Below are 22,771 nucleotides of genomic sequence, written 5' to 3' on the forward strand. Positions count from 1 at the left end.
GCCGGGATCTCAGCTGTGTGAAGTGCACCGGGTCCTGGAGCCCGCGGCCTGAGGGATGGACGAGACTAGTCCACTCGTGTCCCCTGAGCGGGCCCAGCCTCCGGACTACACCTTTCCGTCCGCCTCGGCCGCTCACTTTCCGCAGGTGCCGGGGGGCGCGGTCCGCGTGGCGGCGGTGGCCGGCCCGGCCCCCTCTCCGCAGGGCTCGCCAGGCCACGACCGGGAGCGGCAGCCACTGCTGGATCGGGCCCGGGGCGCGGCGGCCCAGTGTCAAACCCAAACCGTGGCGGCGCAGGCCCAAGCCCTGGCCGCCCAGGCCGCGGCGGCCGCGCATGCCGCGCAGGCCCACCGCGAGCGGAACGAGTTCCCGGAGGACCCCGAGTTCGAGGCGGTGGTGCGGCAGGCCGAGGTGGCCATCGAGCGTTGCATCTTCCCCGAGCGCATCTACCAGGGCTCCAGCGGAAGCTACTTCGTCAAGGACCCTCAGGGGGTGAGAGCGGGCTGGGGACCGCGACCGCCGGCATCGGGGAGGGTGGGCCTGTCCGGGGAAGTCTGAGGGTTCGCACAGCCAGAGGGAGAACGGGGGTTTGAAAGGCTAAGAAATGGAGAAACTTCACAGTGCAGAGCCCCTTGGCAGGATTTTGGAATTCTACTGAGGACTGGAGACGGATAAGCTGTCCGGAATGAAGAAATAAATCAGAACTTATTTGGTAGGGGAAGAGTGAGCGGAGAATGAAAAGAGGAAATTGACCAGATACAGGCGAGGGGCCCAGCGGTGTGATGGGGCAGTCGGCCTCTGGACAGAGACGCGCGGGGAGATGCTGCTTTCTAGTAGGTTCCTTATTCGGCCACTGACGTACTGTTTTGAGCTTTGAGCCCGTCCTCTCTTTTTGGACTGAACCAGTGTCGTCGCTGTTCATTGAGGAGGACGGGTGACCCATCAGGGGCTCTGAGGGTTCATTCCCAGCCTTCTCTGTTGTGGGGACGTCTCCTGCCACCATCCCAGGCCCCTTATTGGCAGACATTTGTTGTAAGAGCGGGTGGACTCATAAGTTTCACTTGTCCTGGTTATTGCTCACTTCTGCGCAATTGTTCCAATCCTTCTTGTGGCTCCTCAGTTCAGAATGTGAAGTTTGAGAAACATGGGACTGTCAGCTACTTTTTACTTTCATTTCTCACCCAGGACTGTCAGCAGTTTGCTTTTTTAACAAAGGCGGAATGTTTGTTTGACCTTTATTTTGCCCCTTGTATGTGTTTAAAGGGGGATGGGATGGGGCATGGAGTGACCAGGGCGGCTGAAAAGTGACCTTTATTCTTTTGATAACCATAGGAGAATTTAAGGCATTTAGATCAAACTAGAGGTATCTTTGGAATATCAATGAGTCCAAAAAAAAATCAAATCTTCCCTGTTAAAGTTCTCAGATGGACCAGAATGGTTTATTGGGAAAATGTATTATTGTTATGCTTATTAAAATGATGGGTATCAGAGCTCCCTCACATTTTCTCTGCATCTCTCTTGTGTGAACTCTTGAGATGGGTGGTGTGTTCTTTTGGCAGGAGTGCTGAGTGGCCAGGATGGACTGTGACTTGTAGCTCTTGGTTAGGTTCATTGAAGGATTCAGTTAATTCTCCCAGATGTTGTTGTCCCTGAATTATCACCAAGAACCAGAGAGCAATTCTGCCATCAAATCAGTTAACATAAACTGAGACGGGGGAAAGCTTTGAGAGTAGTAAGTCTTTCAAATAAGGGAGCAGTGAGTTAAATCGAAAGCTCAAACAGGAACCATCACTTGTAGAAGAAAAGAAAGGTGGGTGTCCTGAGGTTTAAATGTTAGCAAGATGTTTTCATCTTTTTTATTTAGGAACCAGAGTGAGATCTAAGATATGAATGGATTTTATTTTATTTTGTAGTTGTTTGCTTGTTGGCTGATGTAAGAATGGGCTAAGATTATCTTTGTTAGGTATAGAAGCAGGAGGAAGGTTTTTGTTTTTCTTTCATGACACTGTTACAGCTCCACTGTAACACTGGAAGTGTGTCAGGTCAGCAGAGAAGTGTTCTGGTGCTCTGACAGGTGGGAGTAATATGATCTCTCAATTCTACCTGGTAGGTAAAGTACTACCACCTCAGTACATAGGCCACAGAGAATGACACACTATGGGTATGCTTCTTGGTGATTTGCAGGATCTTAGTCTCTCAAATTTCCTGGCCACTGTCCTTTCTTAGAGGGGAAGTCAAGACACATATGACTGAATAAAACTTATTAGTGTAACCATCCTGTTCACAGTGAGGAAAATGTGGTTCAGAGCAGAGGATCACTTCCTAACTGCTATGGTGGGTTATACTGGACCACAGACTCACTGTAGTTAGTTTTGTCATCTTTGGCCCTGCTGCAAATGTGTTTAACTATTTTATTTAAAAATACGTAGATAGCATTTACTGTATGCCAGGTACTATTTAAAATGCTTTACAAATAATAATTCACTTAATACTCATAACACCTTCGGAGGTAGGTACTATTATTGCCCCCAGAGATGATGACACTGAGGCTCACAGTGTACCTAATTTGCCCAGGGTGTCGCAGCTCTTAAGTAGGAGGCAGGATTCAGACCCAGGCAGACTGGCTCCAGCGTTCATGCTCCTAACTACTATGTCCTGCTGCCTCAGAGCTAGTCATCTGAATCTCTGGTTTCTCTTTTCAGCTACCATATTGGTTAAGACTAAATTTGGCTGTGTGTGACAGAAAATTTAAAATAATAATAACTTGAATAAAAGTACATTTGACTCTCCTAAAAGAAGTCTACAGACTGCTCAGAGCTGGGATGGCATTTTCCTTTATCATGGACGCAGTATGAACAATATGCATCCGACCGTCCGGCTGGTCAGGCATCCCTAGCATGTGGCTTCCACTTCGTGATCCAAGATGGCTGCTCAAACTGCAGACATCTTGCCTGCTTTTCAGCCAGTTGGAAGAAGGAGAGGGAGAGGAAGAGGGAGAGGATGCCCTTTCCCTGTAGGACGTTCCCTAGAAGTTGCACCAGACTCTTCTCCTTACATCCCATTGTCCAGAACTTAGCTGCAGTAGTGGCTGGGAACTGTAGTCTTTATTTTGCCCAGCTAAAAATCAGGGACCTGTGTCCAAGGAAGAAGAGGGAACAGAGATTGGGGGAACCAGCAGTTTCTGCCACAGGTACTTTGGAGCTGGACAGTCTGAAAGGTTCTTAAAGATAACAGCCCTGATTCCATTTCCCATTGTAGGGTGGTTCCTTCCTCAGGATGAGCAAGTAAGGGACCTGGAACAGTAAGATGGAAGATGCTGGATCAGGAGTCATGGTAGAGTGCTCATATTACCCTCCTCATCTACATACATCCTTGTGCTTCAGGTCTCATGCTCAATCATCTACGAAAGTATTTTTTGAGAATTTTCTGTTTTGAGAGGCTAGTAATTCTAGGTGTTCATGTGGCTAAAGCATAGAACAGCATGTGATTGACTAGTTTATTGGGAGGAGTAAATGAGATACCACACATGAAAGCCCCTGGCCTAATTCCTGGTGCTTAGCAGGAGTTCAGAGTGTTTTGTTTCGTTTTTAAGTTACATGCCCACTGACCTCTGGATTAGGCTTTCTTGGATACGTGGCACTGAATAAAGCAAAAGCAGTATAATTCTGAGATGATCCTTTCATATTGAGAATAGTAATTCATTAGATAATGCTCATTGGTGTTTGCGACACAATTCTACAGGTACTGCTCACATGTTCTAGGAGCTTGGCCTTGTATCAGTAATTTTCAACCTTTTAAAACTACTTTATTCACCAAGAGTTTGTCATGAAAACAGTACAGTATTATTTTCCATTTTTCAAATATAAAATTATGTTGTGATATTGAATGTGTTTCTTCTAACCACCTGTGCCCTCCAGGAAATTTTGATGTCCTAACATTCAGTTGAGAATGACACTAATAGCCAAATAAAGAATAAAGATATCAAACAGAGTAACTTATTTATTACTAAAATGTTAAGACACAGTCATGTTTGTATACCATATATAGGTGTAGTTCTGGAGATTTTTAAGCATCAACTACCATCTGTTATAGGGAGCTGTCCCAGGCTGCAAGTTGTAATGGATGAGGCAGGTTGGGTCGATGGCAGTGGATAGGAAAATAAATACAGGCTGAATCTCTTTTATTACATTCTACTTAGATCCCATCTTCTTTCAGGGTCTCATATATTTGGAGTAGTCCATCCCTCTCTTTTGTAAAAGTTAACATGTAAATAAGGCTTCTCTACCTAAATAGCTAAGTCAAAGAATGCTGTTTGCATCCAACCTCTACAGAATACAGACTTGCCTTTTTCACTCTCATTTCCTTATGAGTGTACAGCAGAGATTTCCAGAGGTTGCATGATGTATGATATTGAAACAGATTGAATTTTAAAGAAGATGTGAGAATACAGTTGTCTTTTATTGAGCCAAACATTAGAGATTTGCAAAATGTAAAACAATGCCAGTCTTCTCACTAAATGTTTTTTAAAATATAGTTATTTTTCATAAAAACATGTCACTTATGTTAACATGTAATAGGCTTATTTTTATGATTAGGTAAATTAATAAATAGTTTTAACATTTTAGTTTTAATTTCTAGTACAGAAAATATAGATTTTACCCATGTATATAAAAGCTTTTGGGGTCTTTAATAGTTTTTAAGAGTTTGAAGGGACCTTGAAACCAAAAAGTTTGAGAACCGTCCGCTTTGTGTTTACCAAACTTAAAAAAACCCCTGTTTATTATGCGTTATTTTTGCATATTTCACTGCATAGTATGAGTGATGTGCTTGAACTGTGTTAGATTTTAGCACAGCATAGTACCCTCCTCCGTGGGGCTGCTGCATAGATATAGGAAACCCTTTTGGGTTCCAGGTTTCAGTAACTGGTTGTGGGTCTGGCACCAGCCAGTGAGTGGCCCCTTGCTTCCTTGTGCAGTGCTGTTTTTATCCCCAAGTTCATGGATTGCTGCGACTTGAGCTACCTGCACCTTAACCCCTTTATTAAAAGGGGTTTTAGTAAGTGGGTGTTAAAATATTGACATCAAACTGAAGCTTTCTCCTAAATGTAATAAAGGAATTGAAAGTATATTAAAGAAGAGAAAGGTTGGTGAAACAAGTTAGGCAGTAGTTATTTTCTTTCTCAACCAAATATTGGTGGGTGGCTTTAGAGTTTGTTTTCTATGAATTAGGAGAATATTCTTGAGTATTCTGTAACACAGTTGATTATTTGACGTTAACATTAGCTTTGGAAATTAGGCCAGGGGCTGCTTTATGTGTCTATCTAGGAAACCCACAGAGTGCTGATGCACTGTCTTATAAGAACTAGGTACTGAGCAAATGTTGGCAGAATTGAATTGAACTGAGGCAATGCTTAGTCCTGAAAGGCACTTGTCTCCCCGTCTGTCTGAATGTCCTTCTGTTCCTCCATCCTTCCCACCCTGCCATTCCCCTATTTGTCCATTCCAGGCATTATTATTTAATGAAACCCTTGTAATACTGAGAGAACCACGATTACTAATGCTTTTAGAGTCAACAAAATGCTTTCTGATTCTCCTTATGGTGGAAGGAAATTGAGAAGTTTGAGAGGTCAGTCTATAAAAGATGCTTGGCTGCAATGTTGGCCTTCAAGTTCTGCTTTCTTTTCTTTTCTTTCTTTTTTTTTTTTTTTTCCCCGGCTGCACCATGTGGCTTTCGGGACCTTAGTTTCCCGACCAGGGATCAGACCTGTGCCCCCTGCAGTGGAAGTGCAGAGTCCTAACCCCTGGATTGCCAGGGAATTCCCAAGTTCTGCTTTCTTTAAGTGGAAGTATTTAAGCCTCAGCCCTGTTATTTTTCAGCCTCACTAATAGTAGGAATGTCTTGGTTTCCCTCTCATTGGGGACCAGCTTGCAGAACTCCACATTGTGCCTCAGTTGAACTGACTGGTGGGTTCTGGGGTGGGCCTCAAGTTGTACTGTGGTTTCACTGCCCAGGTTCCAGAGAGTTACATTGGAGTCATCAGTCATTCTCTGTATGGTAAGCCACTTACTACTGCTGCTGTGTGATTCAGAGCCCAGGGTTCCAGGGGTACAGAGACAGAGAGGAAGATTGCTAAAATAGGCCTCTTCCTAGCCACTTTAGATAAGAATGTAATTCTGAAGACTAATAATATGAATATATGCATTTGACTTTTTCTGGTGAATAAGTAAGTTTGTTTATCGTTAAGAATAAATTGATTCTTTTGGAGGAGGAAAGTTCTGTATTTCTCTTGCCCTCTCAAATCCTTGCAAGGCTTCTTGAAGGGACTGTCCTCAAGATTGACCAGTTATTGTTTTAGACATGTGCCTAGCCAATTCCTAATATGAGTACTTAATGCAGGCAGGTGGATTTATGTTTTTTGCTGTGACCAGCGATTCAGGAAGTGACACCCACAGGAAAATGACTTATGACCTAGACTAGCTTGAGTTGGCTGTGGGGTGAGGGGAGAGGGAGAGTCATATGATATAAAGATGAATCACTTGAATAGCATATTTACTTTACTTTTCTTCCTTTGAAAGTACCAGCTTGGGGACTGGAAGGAATGACATAAATATAAAACAACCTCAGAGGGCTGACTGGCTTGGGGAAGAAACCTTCAGGAGGGAAGGCCTTAGTTTCTAGATTGCAGCAGCATCCCATAGGTCCAAGGATCTTTGAGGATTAAGTTACTGTCTGCTAGAGAAGATGGATCTTAATCTTTGTGGCCTCTCATGTCCTGATCTCTTGCCTATCAGAATTACTTAAAAGAACCCCATTCTAACCAGGTAGCAGATCCTTTTTCCTGCTGTGATTTTTCTCTTCCATTGCTTTCTTAGTTTGTCATTCCTAAACTTTTTTAAGGTTTGTTAACACGCGGAGGGGGTGGGTGTGGAATAGTAAGGCCGATGGAGGAAACTACCATTGATGAAAGAACTTTCTTAACCTCATTCTATAAGACCTTACTAATTTTCTTTCAGCTGATACTTTTTTGAGTCTTTCCATAATTGATGCAGAACAACAGCATGTATGAGTGTACCTTAGAAGTTGGGGTTTGATGGTGTTAAAATCTGTTGTACTGTATATACCAGACTTGGCATCTTCTCTGGCCACAGCCCTTTCTGGCAGGGGGTCTCTCAGCTGCTCATGTGAGCTGGTGTCTTCCCCTTACAAGCTGGGGGAGAAGCCAGTGTCTAACTGTACGTAGGGATTGTCTGCCTATGCCCTCTCATTTCTTTCTAGATTCCTGCTGACCTGGTCTGTGAGCTACTTTAATCAACTTGCCTCTAACATCCTCTTTTTCTTTTGTCTCTGTAGAAAATCATTGCTGTTTTCAAACCCAAGAATGAAGAGCCATATGGGCATCTTAATCCTAAGTGGACCAAGTGGCTACAAAAGCTGTGCTGTCCCTGCTGCTTTGGCCGTGACTGCCTTGTCCTCAACCAGGGCTATCTCTCAGAGGCAGGGGCCAGCCTGGTGGACCAAAAACTGGAACTCAACATTGTACCCCGTACAAAGGTTAGTCTCCAGGAAGCCTTACTGCCTGGCCAGAGTTTTCCTGGACCTAAGCCCTGCTATGTGTTAGTGGGACTGCTAGATCCAGTGACGGCTATTTGTGCCCTGAGTCTAGGGTTCTCAGCCCTTTTTTTTGGTGGGGGTGGTAGGTTTCAGCTCATGGTTTGATCCTGTGATGAAAGCTATCCTGAGAAGGATATACATAAATTTTCTGCACACAATTTCAGGAAGTTCACTGACCTGATGCCCATGTATGGGCTCCCTGGGTCTTTGGATCCCAGGTAACCCCAAGCTGGTTAGAAACCTAGCTACTTTTGTAGCTTACTCTGTTAGATTTCTGAGCTATTCCAGGATTTAGATACAGTCTAGAATGGACTAGCTGATGTCAGCTAAGCACTAATGCAAGGTATGCCAAGGAGGACTCTAGGATTGGCTGAGGGTTAGAGTAAAGGTCTGGCCTGAACACCTACAGGGAACTGACATGGAATTCTCCTCACCCATCTTTATGCTATGGAATTCTGGTACTTGTCTGAACGTAACAAAATCGGGTTCCCAGATCCAGGCAATTCCACATTCCACACTTAGAATGGATTTGTACATACGTTGTATGTGTTATAGACTTAGCTGAGGTTCTATTGAAGGGTCTGGACCATACCCGCCCCCCACCCCCTCGCCCCCTCGCCCCTTTCAAAAACATGCTTTAATATAGAATTTATTGCATACAATTTCAGGAGGTTTACTGACACTAGGTTAAGAACCTCTGTACTACAGGGTGTCTCATGAAACCTTTCAAGGGTTCTGAGGGGAAGAAATCTGCTGGTCAGCATATGAACATCTAAGGACATGTCGTCACTCATTTAGTATGTGGCTCCCTGAGATTTAGTAACAATTTAAGGTGGAACTCTGATCTGATGCTTTAAGGCTGCAGGGGCATCTTTGTATCTCTGGGTCTTAATCCTCTTTGAAAATCTGATAAAAGCTATAAATCTTGTTTCCACAAAAAATACATATATTTGCAATTATTGCATATAATTTCAGGAGGATGGTTCATAGACAAGTTGAAGTCCACCCTTTGACCCATAGGATCTAGATTAAAAACCCCTGCTTAAGGTTTTCTTTGCTGGTTTAGATAGCAGGCTGTGGGCAAAGAGCCTGATCAGCAGACAGGAGCGTCCCTTCAAATCTGTTTTTTCTGTTTTCCCAGGGTATGTTAGAAGAAAATGTGATTGTTGTGGATGTTTAACTGTGTCTGCTCCTTTGCCACCAAACTTCAAATAAGCCAACTAATTTGTTAAGGTTGTAGAAATCAGGGACCACTTCTTGAAATTTCCTTCTCTCATTCTCAGCACCTAGCAAAGTACTATACTTATAGTAAGCATTCCTTAAGTACCAGTGGAATCAGTGGATAGATACCAAACCATGAAAAAACAGTAACAGAGATCCCCCAACCTCAGGCCAATGGAGAGAATGTTTGATTGTAGTTCCGGGCTTGTAGCTCCCATCTGACACCTAAGTCACTGCCTGGCCTTGTGCAGCTCATTCCTTCCCTTTATACTTAGTTCTCTCTGTGTGCGTATAGTTAAACGGCACATTGAACATCTTGTATGATAATTAAAGCTCCTAAGATCTCCTGCCTAACCTGAAATCCTCCTACTAGGCCCCTCTTAGACTCTAGAAATGCTTCTATCTTATCACTGTAATTTCCTTTCTTTGCTAGGTAAATAGCAGACTACCCATGCCCTGTGCCTGTCTGCTTTGCCTGTGCTCCTCGAGTGCAGTGCCTAAGAATCAGAGGGCTTGAGTCCAAATTCTGGTGCTGCAGCACTTTACTGGGTGACCCTTGGGCAAGTCACCCCCACATCCCCTGCCCATTTAGTCTCCTCACTATAAAAATAGGGACATAAAGAGGTCCTACTTTAGAGAGTGGCTATGAAGATTGCACAAGTTAATCCATGTTGAACATGTAGCCCAGCAGCTGGCACAGTGTAAACACTCCGTACATCTTCGCCTGTGGTATTTTTATGACTATTCTAATCATTAATGTCACACAATCCCTTTCTTCCTTATCTCTGGGCTTCCTCTTTCCCTGTTAGAGAACCTTAATGAGGCCTGAGGATCCTTTACATCAAAAAATCAACAACAAAAACACTTGTCTTCCATGAGACTGAGATGAGGCAGAACTTTGCAAGCTTAACATACATTTGTGAGACTCCCCTGGTGGCGCAGTGGTTAAGAATCTGCCTGCCAATGCAGGGGACACAGGTTCGAGCCCTGGTTCGGGAAGATCCTACATGCCGCGGAGCAGCTAAGCCCGTGCGCCACAACTACTGAGCCTGCGCTCTAGAGCCTGCAAGCTACAACTGTTGAGCATGTGCACCACAACTACTGAAGCCTGCTTTCCTAGAGCCCGTGCTCCGCAGCAAGAGAAGCCGCAACAAGAGAAGCCACTGCACTGAGAATCCCATGCACCACAATGAAGAGTAACCCACGCTCAACGCAACTAGAGAAATTCCATGCACAGCAAGGAAGACCCAACGCAGCCAAAAATAAATAAATAAATAAATAAGTAAATAATGCTAAAACAAAACAAACAAGCCAAAAATACCCACATATATTTGCAAGCTTTACATTACAGCTGTTGAACAATAGTAAGAGGAAATCTCTCCCCTCCCTCCGTCCCCACCCTTGTGACAGGATTCTATCCAGTTGATCAGAGCATCTGTCACTATGGAAACGGGGCTCATGTTGAGATGGAGCTTCAAACAGTAAGGCTGTAATTCTCACTCGATCGCTATCTCTGCTCTCTGTTCCTGCAAGGTTTCAGGTTGTGATAGTTTCATTAGTCATAGGGAAAGAGTGGTTTGTTACAAAAATTGATCGAAAATAAATCTCATGGGGGGAAAGGGTGGTTTATGGCTTGAGAGCCAGTGTTTTCACCATGGAAACTGGCAAGGTAGTCTTAGGAAAGCCTTTTTTCCCCTTTATTCCTGTGCCTGTGTTTCCAGATTTGTAAGGCAGAGAGTGCTAACCTACAGTACTTTGCACATCCGTTTTAGGTACTCTGTTAAAACTGGATGGATGGATGGATGGATGGGAGGAAGGGAATTATTTTATGCTGTCTCTGAGATTTCGGGGGCAAAATAATTAGTTATTTGTAATGAATTTTGCAAGGCTTAGGAAAAGAAAGAATTTTCTTATAAATTTGATTTTAGGTATTTATATGGTAAAACTCACTTATAGCTATCTCTGAAAGAAGCTCGTAACTCATTCATTCATTCACTTAATAAATGAGCATGTGCCAGGCACTGTGTTAGGTACTAGGGATGCTAATGTAAATAAGATGTTCTCATCCACCCCACATTTCTTTAGTCTTAAGAAACAAGTTAGATATACAAATGGATAATCACGAGACAGTGTGATAAGTGTGATAATGGACACACATATGGATTATGGATTACAGTGATATCACTGCAGTTTGACAATCAAGTGTAATATTGGTGTCCTAAAATTTTTTTTGAATAGGTAATGCATGCATCTAGTGCAAAAATTACAGTAGAGTAAACAAAGAAGAGTAATTCAGCCTCTCTCCCACCCCTGTCTTCCAGCCACTTGGTTTCCTTCCTCAGAGGCAGCTGTTATTACTAGTTTCTTGTGTAATATTCTAGATACAGTCTATGTAAATATATAGCAACTCACTAAAAATTAAAACCAATTTTAATATTTGTTTAATTTTTGAATGTAAATAATTGTACATAGTACAGAATTCAACAGGAAATAAAAGGGTATAGAGTAAATTGCAATTTGTTTTTATTTGGAGAGAAAATAGGCACTGGGCCATCTTCTCCTAACCCAGGAGGTAGTTGTAGTGGTCAGGGTAATTCATGCTAGCTGCTGTAACAACCCCTGAATTGCAGTGGTTTAACACAGTAGGAGTTTATTTCTTGCTCACATCAAGACCCATGCCAGTTAGGCAGCTCTCCTAGGTCCCATGTCACTCCACGTAGCGGCAAGAGATCTGGGATCTTTCCATGATGTGGTTTTGCCATCTCAGAGCCCTTCATTTCCAACGGCACAGATTGGGGAATGTGAGCTAAAGATCATGGGAGATTTTGGGGGCCAGGCCTGGAAGTAGTGGGCATACATCACTTTGTCAACATTCTCTTGGCCTGAACTAGTCATATACTCAGCAGCTAGAAAGGCTGAGAAATGCATTCCTTCTATGTGCGGAAGAGGAACAGTATTGGTGAACATCTAGCTATTCTCTGCCATAGTGGTATAGTTCCTTAAATTTGACTCTAACCTAGGTGTCTCTTCTATTTCCACTGTAGGTAGTATACCTGGCCAGTGAGACCTTCAACTACAGTGCCATTGACCGAGTGAAGTCCAGGGGCAAGCGGCTTGCGCTGGAAAAAGTGCCAAAAGTTGGGCAGCGGTTTAACCGCATCGGGCTACCGCCAAAGGTATAGACTGCGCCTAGGTGGCTTACCAAAGGTGATGATTTATAGTGGCATAATCATCCAAGTGATGAAGCAAGGTGTCAACAGACTTACCTATGGACTCTTGAATAGTCTGCCGGGAGGCTTCTATCTTGCTCATTTCTGTTAAGGGCCTAAGGTTTGAGGAATAATTCTCCAAAGAGACCCTAACTTTGTCACTTTACTCCTCTGGACCATTTAGCTGGGCTTCTTGAATTTGGATGAGCAATTACTGTCACAACCCTTTCCTGATATAAACTCCACAGGGCCTTAGTGGGTACCTGGCTTACTCCTGGGATCTTTGCACTTGGGCTGTAGGGAAATACCTTTATTCTTCCTTTTTGGTTGCAGGTGGGTTCATTCCAGCTCTTTGTTGAAGGGTACAAAGATGCAGACTACTGGCTACGTCGTTTTGAAGCAGAACCTCTCCCTGAGAACACTAACCGGCAACTACTGCTACAGTTTGAGCGGTTGGTGGTGCTGGATTACATCATCCGCAACACTGGTGAGCAGCTGTGGGTGGTCCTGTGCCCTGTGCCAGACTGTGATGAGGCACGGGGGAGGCCTGGAGGCTTGCAGAGCTTAGTATCAGAGTACCCTATCAGGATGAGTTTAGTCTAAGACATAAGGGTTATGCACATTTGGAGAGGGTCTTGAAAATACTTTTCCTAGACAAGCCTTGTTCAGGCACATCATGTGTAGTTATCAGGAGTGGTGAGTATTTATGTTTTATCCTTGCCTCTTTCCCGGTCCCAGACAGAAGACACTTTGGCTCTTCCAAAGCAACGCGAAGAGTCCTCTTATCCTTGATCTCTAGTCATTCATGGTAGCCTGGCCTATCACAGGACAGTTTTGTCTTTAAATACCTCATCTAAGTGGACTTATACAGCATTTTCATTCTCTGGCTGGCTTATTCACTTAGCATAATGTCCTCAAAGTTCATTCATATTGTAGGCTATGTCAGAATTTCTTTCCTTTTTAAGGCTGAATACTAGTCCATTGTGTGTATATACCACATTTCACTCATCCATTAATCTGTCTACAGAAACTTGCTTCGTGGTTGCTTCCACGTTTTAGCTATTGTGAATAATTCTGCTATGAACGTGGGTGTACAAATATCTTTGAAACCCTGCTTTCTGTTCTTTTGGGTGTATACCCAGAAGTCGAATTGCTGTATCATATGGTAATTCTATGTTGAGAATTTTTTTAGGAACTGCCGTACTGTTTTCCATAGCAGGTGCACCATTTTACATTCCCATCAGCAGTGCACAAGAGTTCCAATTTGTCCACATCTTCACCATCACTTGTTATTTTCTGTTTTTTTGATAGTAGCCATCCTAATAGGTATGTGGTGGTATCTCATTGTAGTTTTGATTTGCATTTCCCTAATGATTAGTGATCTTGAACATCTTTTCATGTGCTTTTTGGCCATTTGCATTTCTTCTTTGGAGAAATGTCTGTTCAAGTCCTTTGCACATCTTTGAATCGGGTTGTTTTATTTTCGTTGAGTTGTAGGAGTTCTTTATATATTCTGGATATTAATCCCTTATCAGATACATGACTTGCAACTATTTCTTCCCATTCTGTGGGTTGCCTTTTTATTCTGTTGATAGTGTCTTTTGATGCAATTAATTGAAAATTTTTCATGAAGTATTTTTTTTCCTTTTTTTAATCTATGCCTTTCGTGTCATATCTAAGAAATCACTGCCAAATCGAAGGTCATGAAGCTTTGCCCTATGTTTTCTTCTATGAATTTTATAGTTTTAGGTCTTAGATTTAGGTCATGGATCCATTTCGAGTTAATTTTTGTATATGGTGTTAGGTAAGGATCCAACTTCGTTCTTGTGTATATAGATATCCAGTTTTCCCAGCACCATTTGTTGAAAATACGGTCTTTTCCCTATTGAATGGTCTTCCTATCCTTGTCAAAAATTGTTTGATCATAAATGCAAAGGTTTATTTCTAGAGTCTCTGTTCTAGTCCATTGGTCTGTCTTTATGCCAGTACCACACTGTTTTGATTACTATAGCTTTGTAGTAAGTTTTGTAGTAAGTTTGAAAGTTTTGGAGGAAATGTGAGTCCTCCAACTTTGATCCTTTTCTGGATTGTTTTGGCTATTTGGGGTCCCTTGAGATTCAATATGAATTTTAGGGTGAGCTTTTCTATTTCTGCAAAAAAGATCATTGGGATTTTTTTTTTTTTTTTTAATTTTTTTTTATTTTTCGGTACGCGGGCCTCTCACTGCTGTGGCCTCTCCCGTTGCGGAGCACAGGCTCCGGACGCGCAGGCTCAGCGGCCATGGTTCACGGGCCCAGCCGCTCCGCGGCATGTGGGATCTTCCTGGACCGGGGCACGAACCCCCGTCCCCTGCATCGGCAGGCGGACTCTCAACCACTGTGCCACCAGGGAAGCCCGATCATTGGGATTTTTATAGAACTGCATTAAATTTCTAGGTTGCTTCACTTCAAGTAGTATTGATGTCTTAACAATATTAAGTCTTCCATTCTATGAACATGGGGTGTCTTTCCATTTATTTATGTCTTTAATTTCTTTCAGCAATGTTTTGTAGTGTTCATTATGCAAGTCTTTCACCTCCTTGGTAAACTAATTTCTAAGTATTTTATTCTTTCTGATGCTATTGTAAATGGATTTCTTCCTTTCTTTCTTTTTAAAAATAATTATTTATTTATTTGGCTGCTCTGGGTCTTAGTTGTGGCACATGGGATCTTTGTTGCTCTTAGTTGTGGCACATGGGATCTTTGTTGCGGCATGCGGGATCTTTTAGCTGCAGCGTGCGGGATCTAGTTCCCTGACCAGAGATCGAACCTGGGCCCCCTGCATTGGGAGCACAGAGTCTTTTTTCTCTGTTTTTGTTTTTGGCTGCATTGGGTCTTCATTGCTGCACACAGGCTTTCTCTAGTTGTGGCGAGTGGGGGCTATTCTTCATTGCGGTATGTGGCCTTTTCATTGCAGCGGCTCCTCTAGTTGCAGAGCACAGGCTCTAGGCGTGCAGGCTTCAGTAGTTGCGGTGCGTGGGCTTGGTAGTTGTGGCTCACAGGCTCTAGAGCACAGGCTCAGTAGTTGTGGTGCACAGGCTTAGTTGCTCTGCAGCATCTGGGATCTTCCTGGACCAGGGCTTGAACCTGTGTCCCCTGCATTGGCAGGCAGATTCTTAACCACTGCGCTACCAGGGAAGTCCCTGGATTTGTTTCTTAATTTCCTTTTTTGGATTGTTCATTGTTATTGAATAGAAATGCAACTGATTTTTGCGGTCGACTTGGTATCCTGATACTTTTGCTGAGTTTATTTATTGGTTCTAACAGTTTTTTGTGGAATCTTTAGGGTTTTCTACATATAAGATCATATCATCTACAAACAGAGATAATTTTACCTTTTTATTTCCAGTTTGGATGCCTTTTATTTCTTTTTCTTGCATAATGCTCTGGTCTGTCAGTACTATGTTGAATAGAAATGGTAAAAGTGGGCATTTTTCCTTTGTTCAGGATCTTAGAAGAAGAGCTTTTGGTCTTTTCACCACTGAGTATGATGTTTGCTGTGGGTTTTTCATGTATGACTTTTATTATTTATTAGTCTGCTGGTGAATAATTTCCTATTTTTTGATGTCTGAAAATATCTTTATTTCAGCTTCATTTTTGAGGAATATTTTTGCTGGGTATAGAATTTGGGATTGGCAATTATTTTCTTTTAGCAGTATTTAAAAAAAATTCCGTTATCTTCTTGCTCCCATGGTTTCTGTGGAGAAGTAAGTTGTCCATATTACTGTTGCCTTTTCGAATGTAATCTGTCTTTTTCTCTAGATCTTTTTGAGATTTACTCTGTGTTTGGTTTTCAACATTTTTACTGTGATATACCTAGGTATATTTTCCTTTGTATATACAGGCTTCCTTGAATCTATAGTTTGATATGTTTTGTCACTTTTGGAAAATTCTCAGCTATTGTCTCTTTAAATATTACTTCTGCCCATTTTTCTCTCTATTCCTTCTGGGACTCCAAATTATATGTTGTTAGGTATACATTCATGTATATATCTTTTTTTCCTGGGTGCTTTATTCTGATTTATTTCTTGTGGTCTGTCTTTCAAATCACTACTTTCTTTTGCACAATCTGCTATTAAACTTATCTACTGAGTTCTTAATTTTGTTAACTGTATTTTTCATTTTTTGAATTTTTATTTGATTCTTTTTATAGATTCCTGTTTTCTGCTGATGTTCTTAATCTTACCTTTTATCTTCTTAAACATATTAAGGATTTTACCTTGAACATTTCAGAGTCTCTGTGTTCATTATTTGGGGCCCCTGTAGATTTGGTTTTAATTTTCTTTTGTTTTTCTTGTTTTTATTTGTGTCATGTTGTCTCTTTGTATACCTCATTATTTTTAATTGTCAGATATCGTATATCAGAAATTATAGAAACATTTGGAGGCCTAAGATGTTGGTATAAATCCTGTCTGGAAGGAGATGTTTGCTTTTGGCAAGCAGCTAGGGTCATCAGCAACCCAGGATCACTTTAACTTCAGGTATTGCTGGGAAATTCTGCTTACTTCCAGGGTTGTAGCCTTTGAGGTTTCAACCAAAAGCATGGATGATTTATCAGGGTTCCCCCACCTTATCCATCATCAGGCTACAACTTTGTCTTCCTAGGTCCCCAGCGCTATTAGAACACTGTTCTACCTCACAGCCACCTCTTCCCAAATCAGCAGGTGCTGTAAGAGAAAAGAAGTCACGAATGCTGGACTCCCCTCTCTGGATTACCTTTTTCTCCCAGATCATGACACTTTAACTCTTAAGGGTCTTATAAAATCTCCAGTGCCTTCAAGAGATTTAAAAATATTTTATCCAGGAACTTACCTGGCGGTCCAGTGGTTAAGACTCCACGCTTCCACTGCAGGGGTAGTGGGTTCAATCCCTTTTCAGGGAACTAAGATCCCATGTGGCTTGGCCAATAAATAAATAAGAATAAAAATATTTTATCTGTTTTTTGTAGTTGTTCTTAGTAGGATGATTGGTCCCCAAGTGTCCAAAGTATCTAGTTCATCATTGCTGAAAGTGAAAATCACCCCAGTTTTTTCTACTAACTTCATATTTCTGTTCACAGATCGAGGCAATGACAACTGGCTGATTAAATATGACTGTCCAATGGATAGTGCTAGCTCTCGGGTAAGTGGTTGATCTATATCTTGAAGGAGAGGATGAGGTGTAGTATATGCATAATATGAAAGCATGTAGTGGGGTGATATTTAGGTCACATAAGTTCAGAGGAATCAGGATAGCACATGTCTTTAAAATTGATAGGTTAATATTTGGAAGAGCTTTTCTCAATTTGTTTTTTAAGGAATATCCTGCTAATGATAGGGATAGAATGAAGAAAAGTACAAATAAGTTTGGAACATGTCACATACTTTGTGCCTTTTTCGGAGATTCACATTGCATAGCAGCACAGCACAGGTCTGAGGAATAGTGCGTTAGCGCCTCTGTGTGATTTTGTTTGGCTCAGTGATTTCTAAACCTTTTAACCATGGAATACTTTTCTTACAAGAATACAATACCACAGAACATCAGTTTAGAAAAAGCTGCTTCCTGCAACTTTCTTTACCCTCTCATTGCTTTTATACTCCACCACACTTCCCCATCCCTGTTCAATCTGCACATTTAAAAAAATTAGCAGGAAGGCTACCTGGAGAAGGAGAGTGAGGTTGGCTTTTATTCTTTATAGTGTTTTTTTTCTTCCAGCTTTACTGAGGTATGATTGACATATAATATTGTGCAAGTTTAAGATGTACAATGTGATGATTGATGTATATGTTGCAAAATGTTTACCACAATAAGATTAGTTAACACATCCTCATAGTGTTTTTACTTCCTTTTGTAATAGTGGTTCTCAAATTCTGTACATCAGAATCACCTGAAGAGCTTACTAAAAATAGTACAGATTCGGGGGACTTCCCTGGCGGTCCAGTGGTTAGGACTCTGTGCTTCCAGTACAAGTGGTGCAGGTTCACTCCCTGGTTGGGCAACTAAGATACTACACACTGTGCAGAGTGGCCAAAAAAAAAAGTACAGATTTTATTGGGTTGGCCAAAAACTTCACTCGGGTTTTTCCGTAAGATAAGTACAAGCCTTTCCTCCATTAGGTCTGGGGTAAAACTGAGGATTTCACACCTTAAATAAGGTATCCCAGAGGATTCTGATGCAGGTATCCTGGACCCACATGCCCTATTCCTGTGGTGGCACTAGTTAACCTGAACATGGAGCCAAGTAGACAGTCATGGGAATGTCTGACATGGGCTGCTGTCACAGGCAGTCTGCTCCGCTCTCTCTGCATTCAGCTCTCGTCCTTTTCCTTTTAATGTATCACTGAAGCAGGGGAGCAGACTCCCTTATGCAAGAGCAGCCAGCTGTTATCTTCCATGGTTCTGTTATCTTACTAGAAAATGTGGTCACCACCACTGAAGTGGCATCTGAGTCAAGGTCCACACCAAAGGACCTTGGCTGACTGATAATTGACTTTTCTTTCTTTTTTTTTATACTCGCAGGATTCTCACTGCCTTTCCCTAGGAGGAATGGCTTATAGTTATCTTTTGTTATTGTCATTTCCCATGTTACCAAGGACTGTGGCAACTCTTGGGGAAGGGCACCTTTTCTAAGATAAGAAAGGGACTCCGGGAAGCTTGAATTAGCCAAATCAAAGTGCCATGAATGTATTAAGTCAGGTAACAATATGGAAACCAGTTCAGAGGTTGAGTAAGGACTGATGCCTGAGGAGGTTGAGATGGGATGCTTTGCTACTACTTTAAAGGGCCTGGGGCAGGTGGGACTCAATAAATATTTAATCTTCCTTTGCTCTTCAGGACACAGACTGGGTGGTGGTGAAGGAGCCTGTTATCAAGGTGGCTGCCATAGACAATGGGCTGGCTTTCCCCCTGAAACATCCTGACTCCTGGAGGGCGTGTAAGTCTCAAGACCACTATGGTCTGGCTCTTTTCTTGCTCAGTCTCAGTTTTCTTATGTGTGCAATGAAGATAATAATTCCTCTATCACAGGATTGTTCTAAGAATTAATGAAATAATGCAGCTCATGCACTTGAGCACAATGGCTGGCACATGGCAACTACTCCATAATGTAAGCTATTATAATTTTTACCTTACATTATTCCCATTTGAAACACAGAGTTGAGTTTTCGCATCTCTGCTTTGCATTTTTCTTATTCTTTCTGAGGACTGTCTTATCATAATTTATTCTATTTGTGTTTCTAAATACAAGCTGCTGTCAGTGTTCTGTCTTCCATGTTGACATTCTAGAAGCCAGCCCCTGCCCCATTATAACTGAGAAACCTTTAGAAAGGGAAAGATACAAGTAGAGGGTCACTAGTCCCTTTGCAGTACTTGTCTGTCTTTTCAGAAGGAGCATCTCAATGTTTCGGTGGCAAGTAATTGCTTCTAGATAGGCTGACATCTTGGAAAGTCATATAATGTCTGGGAGAGTGCACAGGCTCAGGGATTAGGCAGACCTGGGTTTGAAGCCCAGTTTCTCCACTTACTGTGTAACCTTTAGGGTTAACAGCCCCTATAATTTTTTTTTTTTTTTTTTTTTTTGCGGTACGCGGGCCTCTCACCGTTGTGGCCTCTCCCGTTGAGGAGCACAGGCTCCGGGCGCACAGGCTCAGTGGCCATGGCTCACGGGCCTAGCCGCTCCGTGGCATGTGGGATCTTCCCGGACTGGGGCACGAACTCGTGTCCCCTGCATCGGCAGGCGGGCTCTCAACCACTGCGCCACCAGGGAAGCCCCCCTATAACTTCTATTTTCTGTTGTGTTTCAAATAAGAGCAGTATCCTACTTTTGCCAGTGCTCTGATAGGTGGAGGACATAGATGGGCAGGGATTTTTTCAACACCAGCTTTGCTTTTGACTTTTCCTCTTTTCAGATCCTTTTTACTGGGCCTGGTTGCCCCAGGCAAAAGTCCCATTCTCTCAGGAGATCAAAGATCTGATTCTTCCAAAGATATCAGACCCTAACTTCGTCAAGGACTTGGAGGAGGACCTATATGAACTCTTCAAGGTTAGCCCTGGGAACCTCAGCCTTATAACCATATAGAAGAAAGAATTCCAGTGGTTTTTCTAATTGGTCCTGATACAAGCCCAAAGAGAATGGAAACACCCTTCTGGCTTGTGTTAGCCAATGAAGAGCAAGATTCCCCCCTGTGGACAGCAAGACCTGGTTTGAGTTGGTTTGAAAAAAATTGGCAGCTGTGATGAATCACACTGGTTTGTGTCCTTTGTGTTATGTGGCTGCAGTGTATCTGCAGAGCTCTCATTTTCAAATGGAGCACTAGAACCTGGAGTTCTCTAGCGTTAATAATGAGACTGAGGACAAAATAGTTACTTGTTCTCTATTTCCCCATCTGTGAAACAGGGAGTTCTTGGGGTGGTGGTTAATTTCACTAAGTCTCTGAAGCTTCATGTAGGTTCTCTTTATTAGAAAGTTTCTAACTGGGGGAGGAAAACGGGTTGTTCTGAGGGATTCATGCAGGTTCCATCTCCTTCTGCCCTTCTTTTGCAGAAAGATCCTGGATTCGATAGGGGCCAGTTCCATAAGCAGATTGCTGTCATGCGGGGACAGGTAAGCCTGGGACATCCTCCTGGTGTCATCCCTGGGATCTCTCTGAGAGGGTTTTATGCTCATGTTGAGTAAATGTGTAAAGCCTGTATTTTAAACTCATTTTAGTCTATGCCATACATATTTGTAACTCTGTGTTAACACCTGAGGGGGAAAGGTAGCCATCCCAAATCTCCCACCTCTTCCGTGGTATCTGGTGCTTGGTGAAGCGCTTACTATGTGCTTAGCTCTGTGCCCCTTGCTGGATAGTTCATTGGTAAATTTACCTGGTGGTCTGTGTCCTCAAGTTGTGCAAGGCAGCCATGTGCCTTGGTGGTTAAGAGCTAGGCTCCGGAGTCAGACTGCTGCTTCACCATTCCCAGCATTATGGCCTTGGGCAGGAGTCTCTGCTTTCTTGTTTATAAAATGGGACAGTAATCATACTTTGCATAGTTGGCCAGAGGATTACATAAGATAATGTGTATCAAGTGTTTAGTAAAAACAATGCCTGGCACATGGTAAGCACTCAGATGCTGGTCATGGTTATAATTTTTGTTGTTATAGTTACAAGCCATATTATTTCTTTTTTCTCCACTTCACCTTCAAAGAGAACCAAGGAAACCCCCAGGGTGTTGTTGACCTTCCAAAGCATAGTAAAGAATAGCTTGAAAATTGTCTAAAAACTCTGTAGGACACTGACATTCTGCTTATCACTTTGAAGTCTTAAAGATAGCTGGGATGGCTTAGTGGTTAGGGCACAAACTGGTCAGAGTGCCTGGTTTGAATCCTGGCTCTGCCATTTACTAGCTATGAGGTCTTGGTTGAGTTACTTAATCTCTCCTTCTTTTAGTTTCTCCGTCTGTAACATGGGATTAATAACAGCACCTACCTCGTTGGGTTATTATGAGATAAATCATTGAAAACAGTTGGAGTAGTGCTGGTGTACTGAAGTACTCAATATGGGTTAGCTATTTTGATTATGACTTTGTATACAGCTTCTCACATCTGTGAAGGAGAAGAGGGTGTTCTCGGTCATAATTATACATTTACCTCTTTCTTCCATTTAGCAAAAGGCTTCTGGTGAGAGCAGCTCTTGAGCTTACCAAGCCCATCTTCTCTAGATATGGGACAGACAGGTTTTAAGAGCTGCAGTTATTATAGCTGCCTGAATACCATAACATGGTCTTCCTACATTTCCCAAATAATGTAAGGGCCCAGTTAGGCTGGCAGAATTTGTAGAAACCTTAAAAGCCACGTGATGTAGTCTGGTATTATGGAACTCAGCATAAAGGAACAAACTTCTCAAGTTTATGTAGGCTGTACCTCTGTCCCTATTGTAGTTTCTTCTCTGCTCCCTTCCCAACTCCAGTCTCCTGCCAACATCATAGCAATCTTCCTCTCATGATATTTAGTTAGGACCATTATCTAGAGTAGCAAAAGGCAGGGTAGGGGCGTGGATTGAGAGAGTGCAATCTTAGCTTTCTTTCCAACTTGTGCTCTTAATGTCCTTTGAGGGCCTGTGGCATCTTACAACCTAGAGTGCCTCCCTCTGAAACCATGAGGTTCCGTGAGCGTCCAGCTCCTCCTCCTAGCATGCAGGTGAAAGGAAGGCACCACCTTCTACCTACCTGAGCTGTAATCACAGAGTGGGCTGTACAATGGCCCAGAGTCAAAGGTGAAGAATGAGGAACCCCTAGAGAGATGGAATTGGGGGATAGAAGTTGTTCCTCACCATAAAGGCTTCTAACCAGGAGTTAGATAAAGAATGCAGAGTCTGAGGGAAAGCTTCTTTAGATAACATTTTCAAAGACAGTATTTCTTTTTTGGCATTATGTGCCTGCTATAAATTTTTCTTCAACTTTTTAATTTGAAACACTTCAAACCTCAGTAAAATTGAAAGAATGAGTGGGGTCTTCTAGAATTCACCAATTGTTACATTTAGTTAGCCACGTTTGCTTTATCTTATTTTTCTAAATATTATCTATCTGAATAGTATCTATCTCTATATATCTATATAATTTCTCTCTTTAATGTATCTATATAATTTGTCTCTCTCCCTAGATAGATAGATTTTGTTTGTTTTTGGCCAAATCTTTTGAAAGTAAGTTGTAGACAGTTTGACATTTTACCCCATTTTA

At 42.3% G+C, this 22,771-nt stretch overlaps 1 protein-coding gene across 1 annotated transcript in view; it reads left to right on the plus strand.

Annotated features, from left to right (window-relative positions):
• Positions 1–22,771, plus strand: part of PI4K2A (phosphatidylinositol 4-kinase type 2 alpha) — a 26,872-nt gene continuing 4,101 nt past the window's right edge. Inside the window, exons 1-8 of the mRNA XM_029244868.1 lie at positions 1–490; positions 7,349–7,549; positions 11,875–12,006; positions 12,373–12,526; positions 17,137–17,198; positions 18,890–18,989; positions 19,963–20,096; positions 20,598–20,657. Coding sequence (XP_029100701.1) covers positions 56–490; positions 7,349–7,549; positions 11,875–12,006; positions 12,373–12,526; positions 17,137–17,198; positions 18,890–18,989; positions 19,963–20,096; positions 20,598–20,657 — 1,278 coding nt within the window. The 5' untranslated portion in view covers positions 1–55. The remainder of the gene's footprint in view (positions 491–7,348; positions 7,550–11,874; positions 12,007–12,372; positions 12,527–17,136; positions 17,199–18,889; positions 18,990–19,962; positions 20,097–20,597; positions 20,658–22,771) is intronic.

The sequence above is a fragment of the Monodon monoceros genome, unplaced genomic scaffold (genome assembly GCF_005190385.1).
Source record: "Monodon monoceros isolate NGI ecotype Baffin Bay Population unplaced genomic scaffold, NGI_Narwhal_1 Super_Scaffold_4, whole genome shotgun sequence".
In the NCBI taxonomy this organism is placed as follows: domain Eukaryota; kingdom Metazoa; phylum Chordata; class Mammalia; order Artiodactyla; family Monodontidae; genus Monodon; species Monodon monoceros.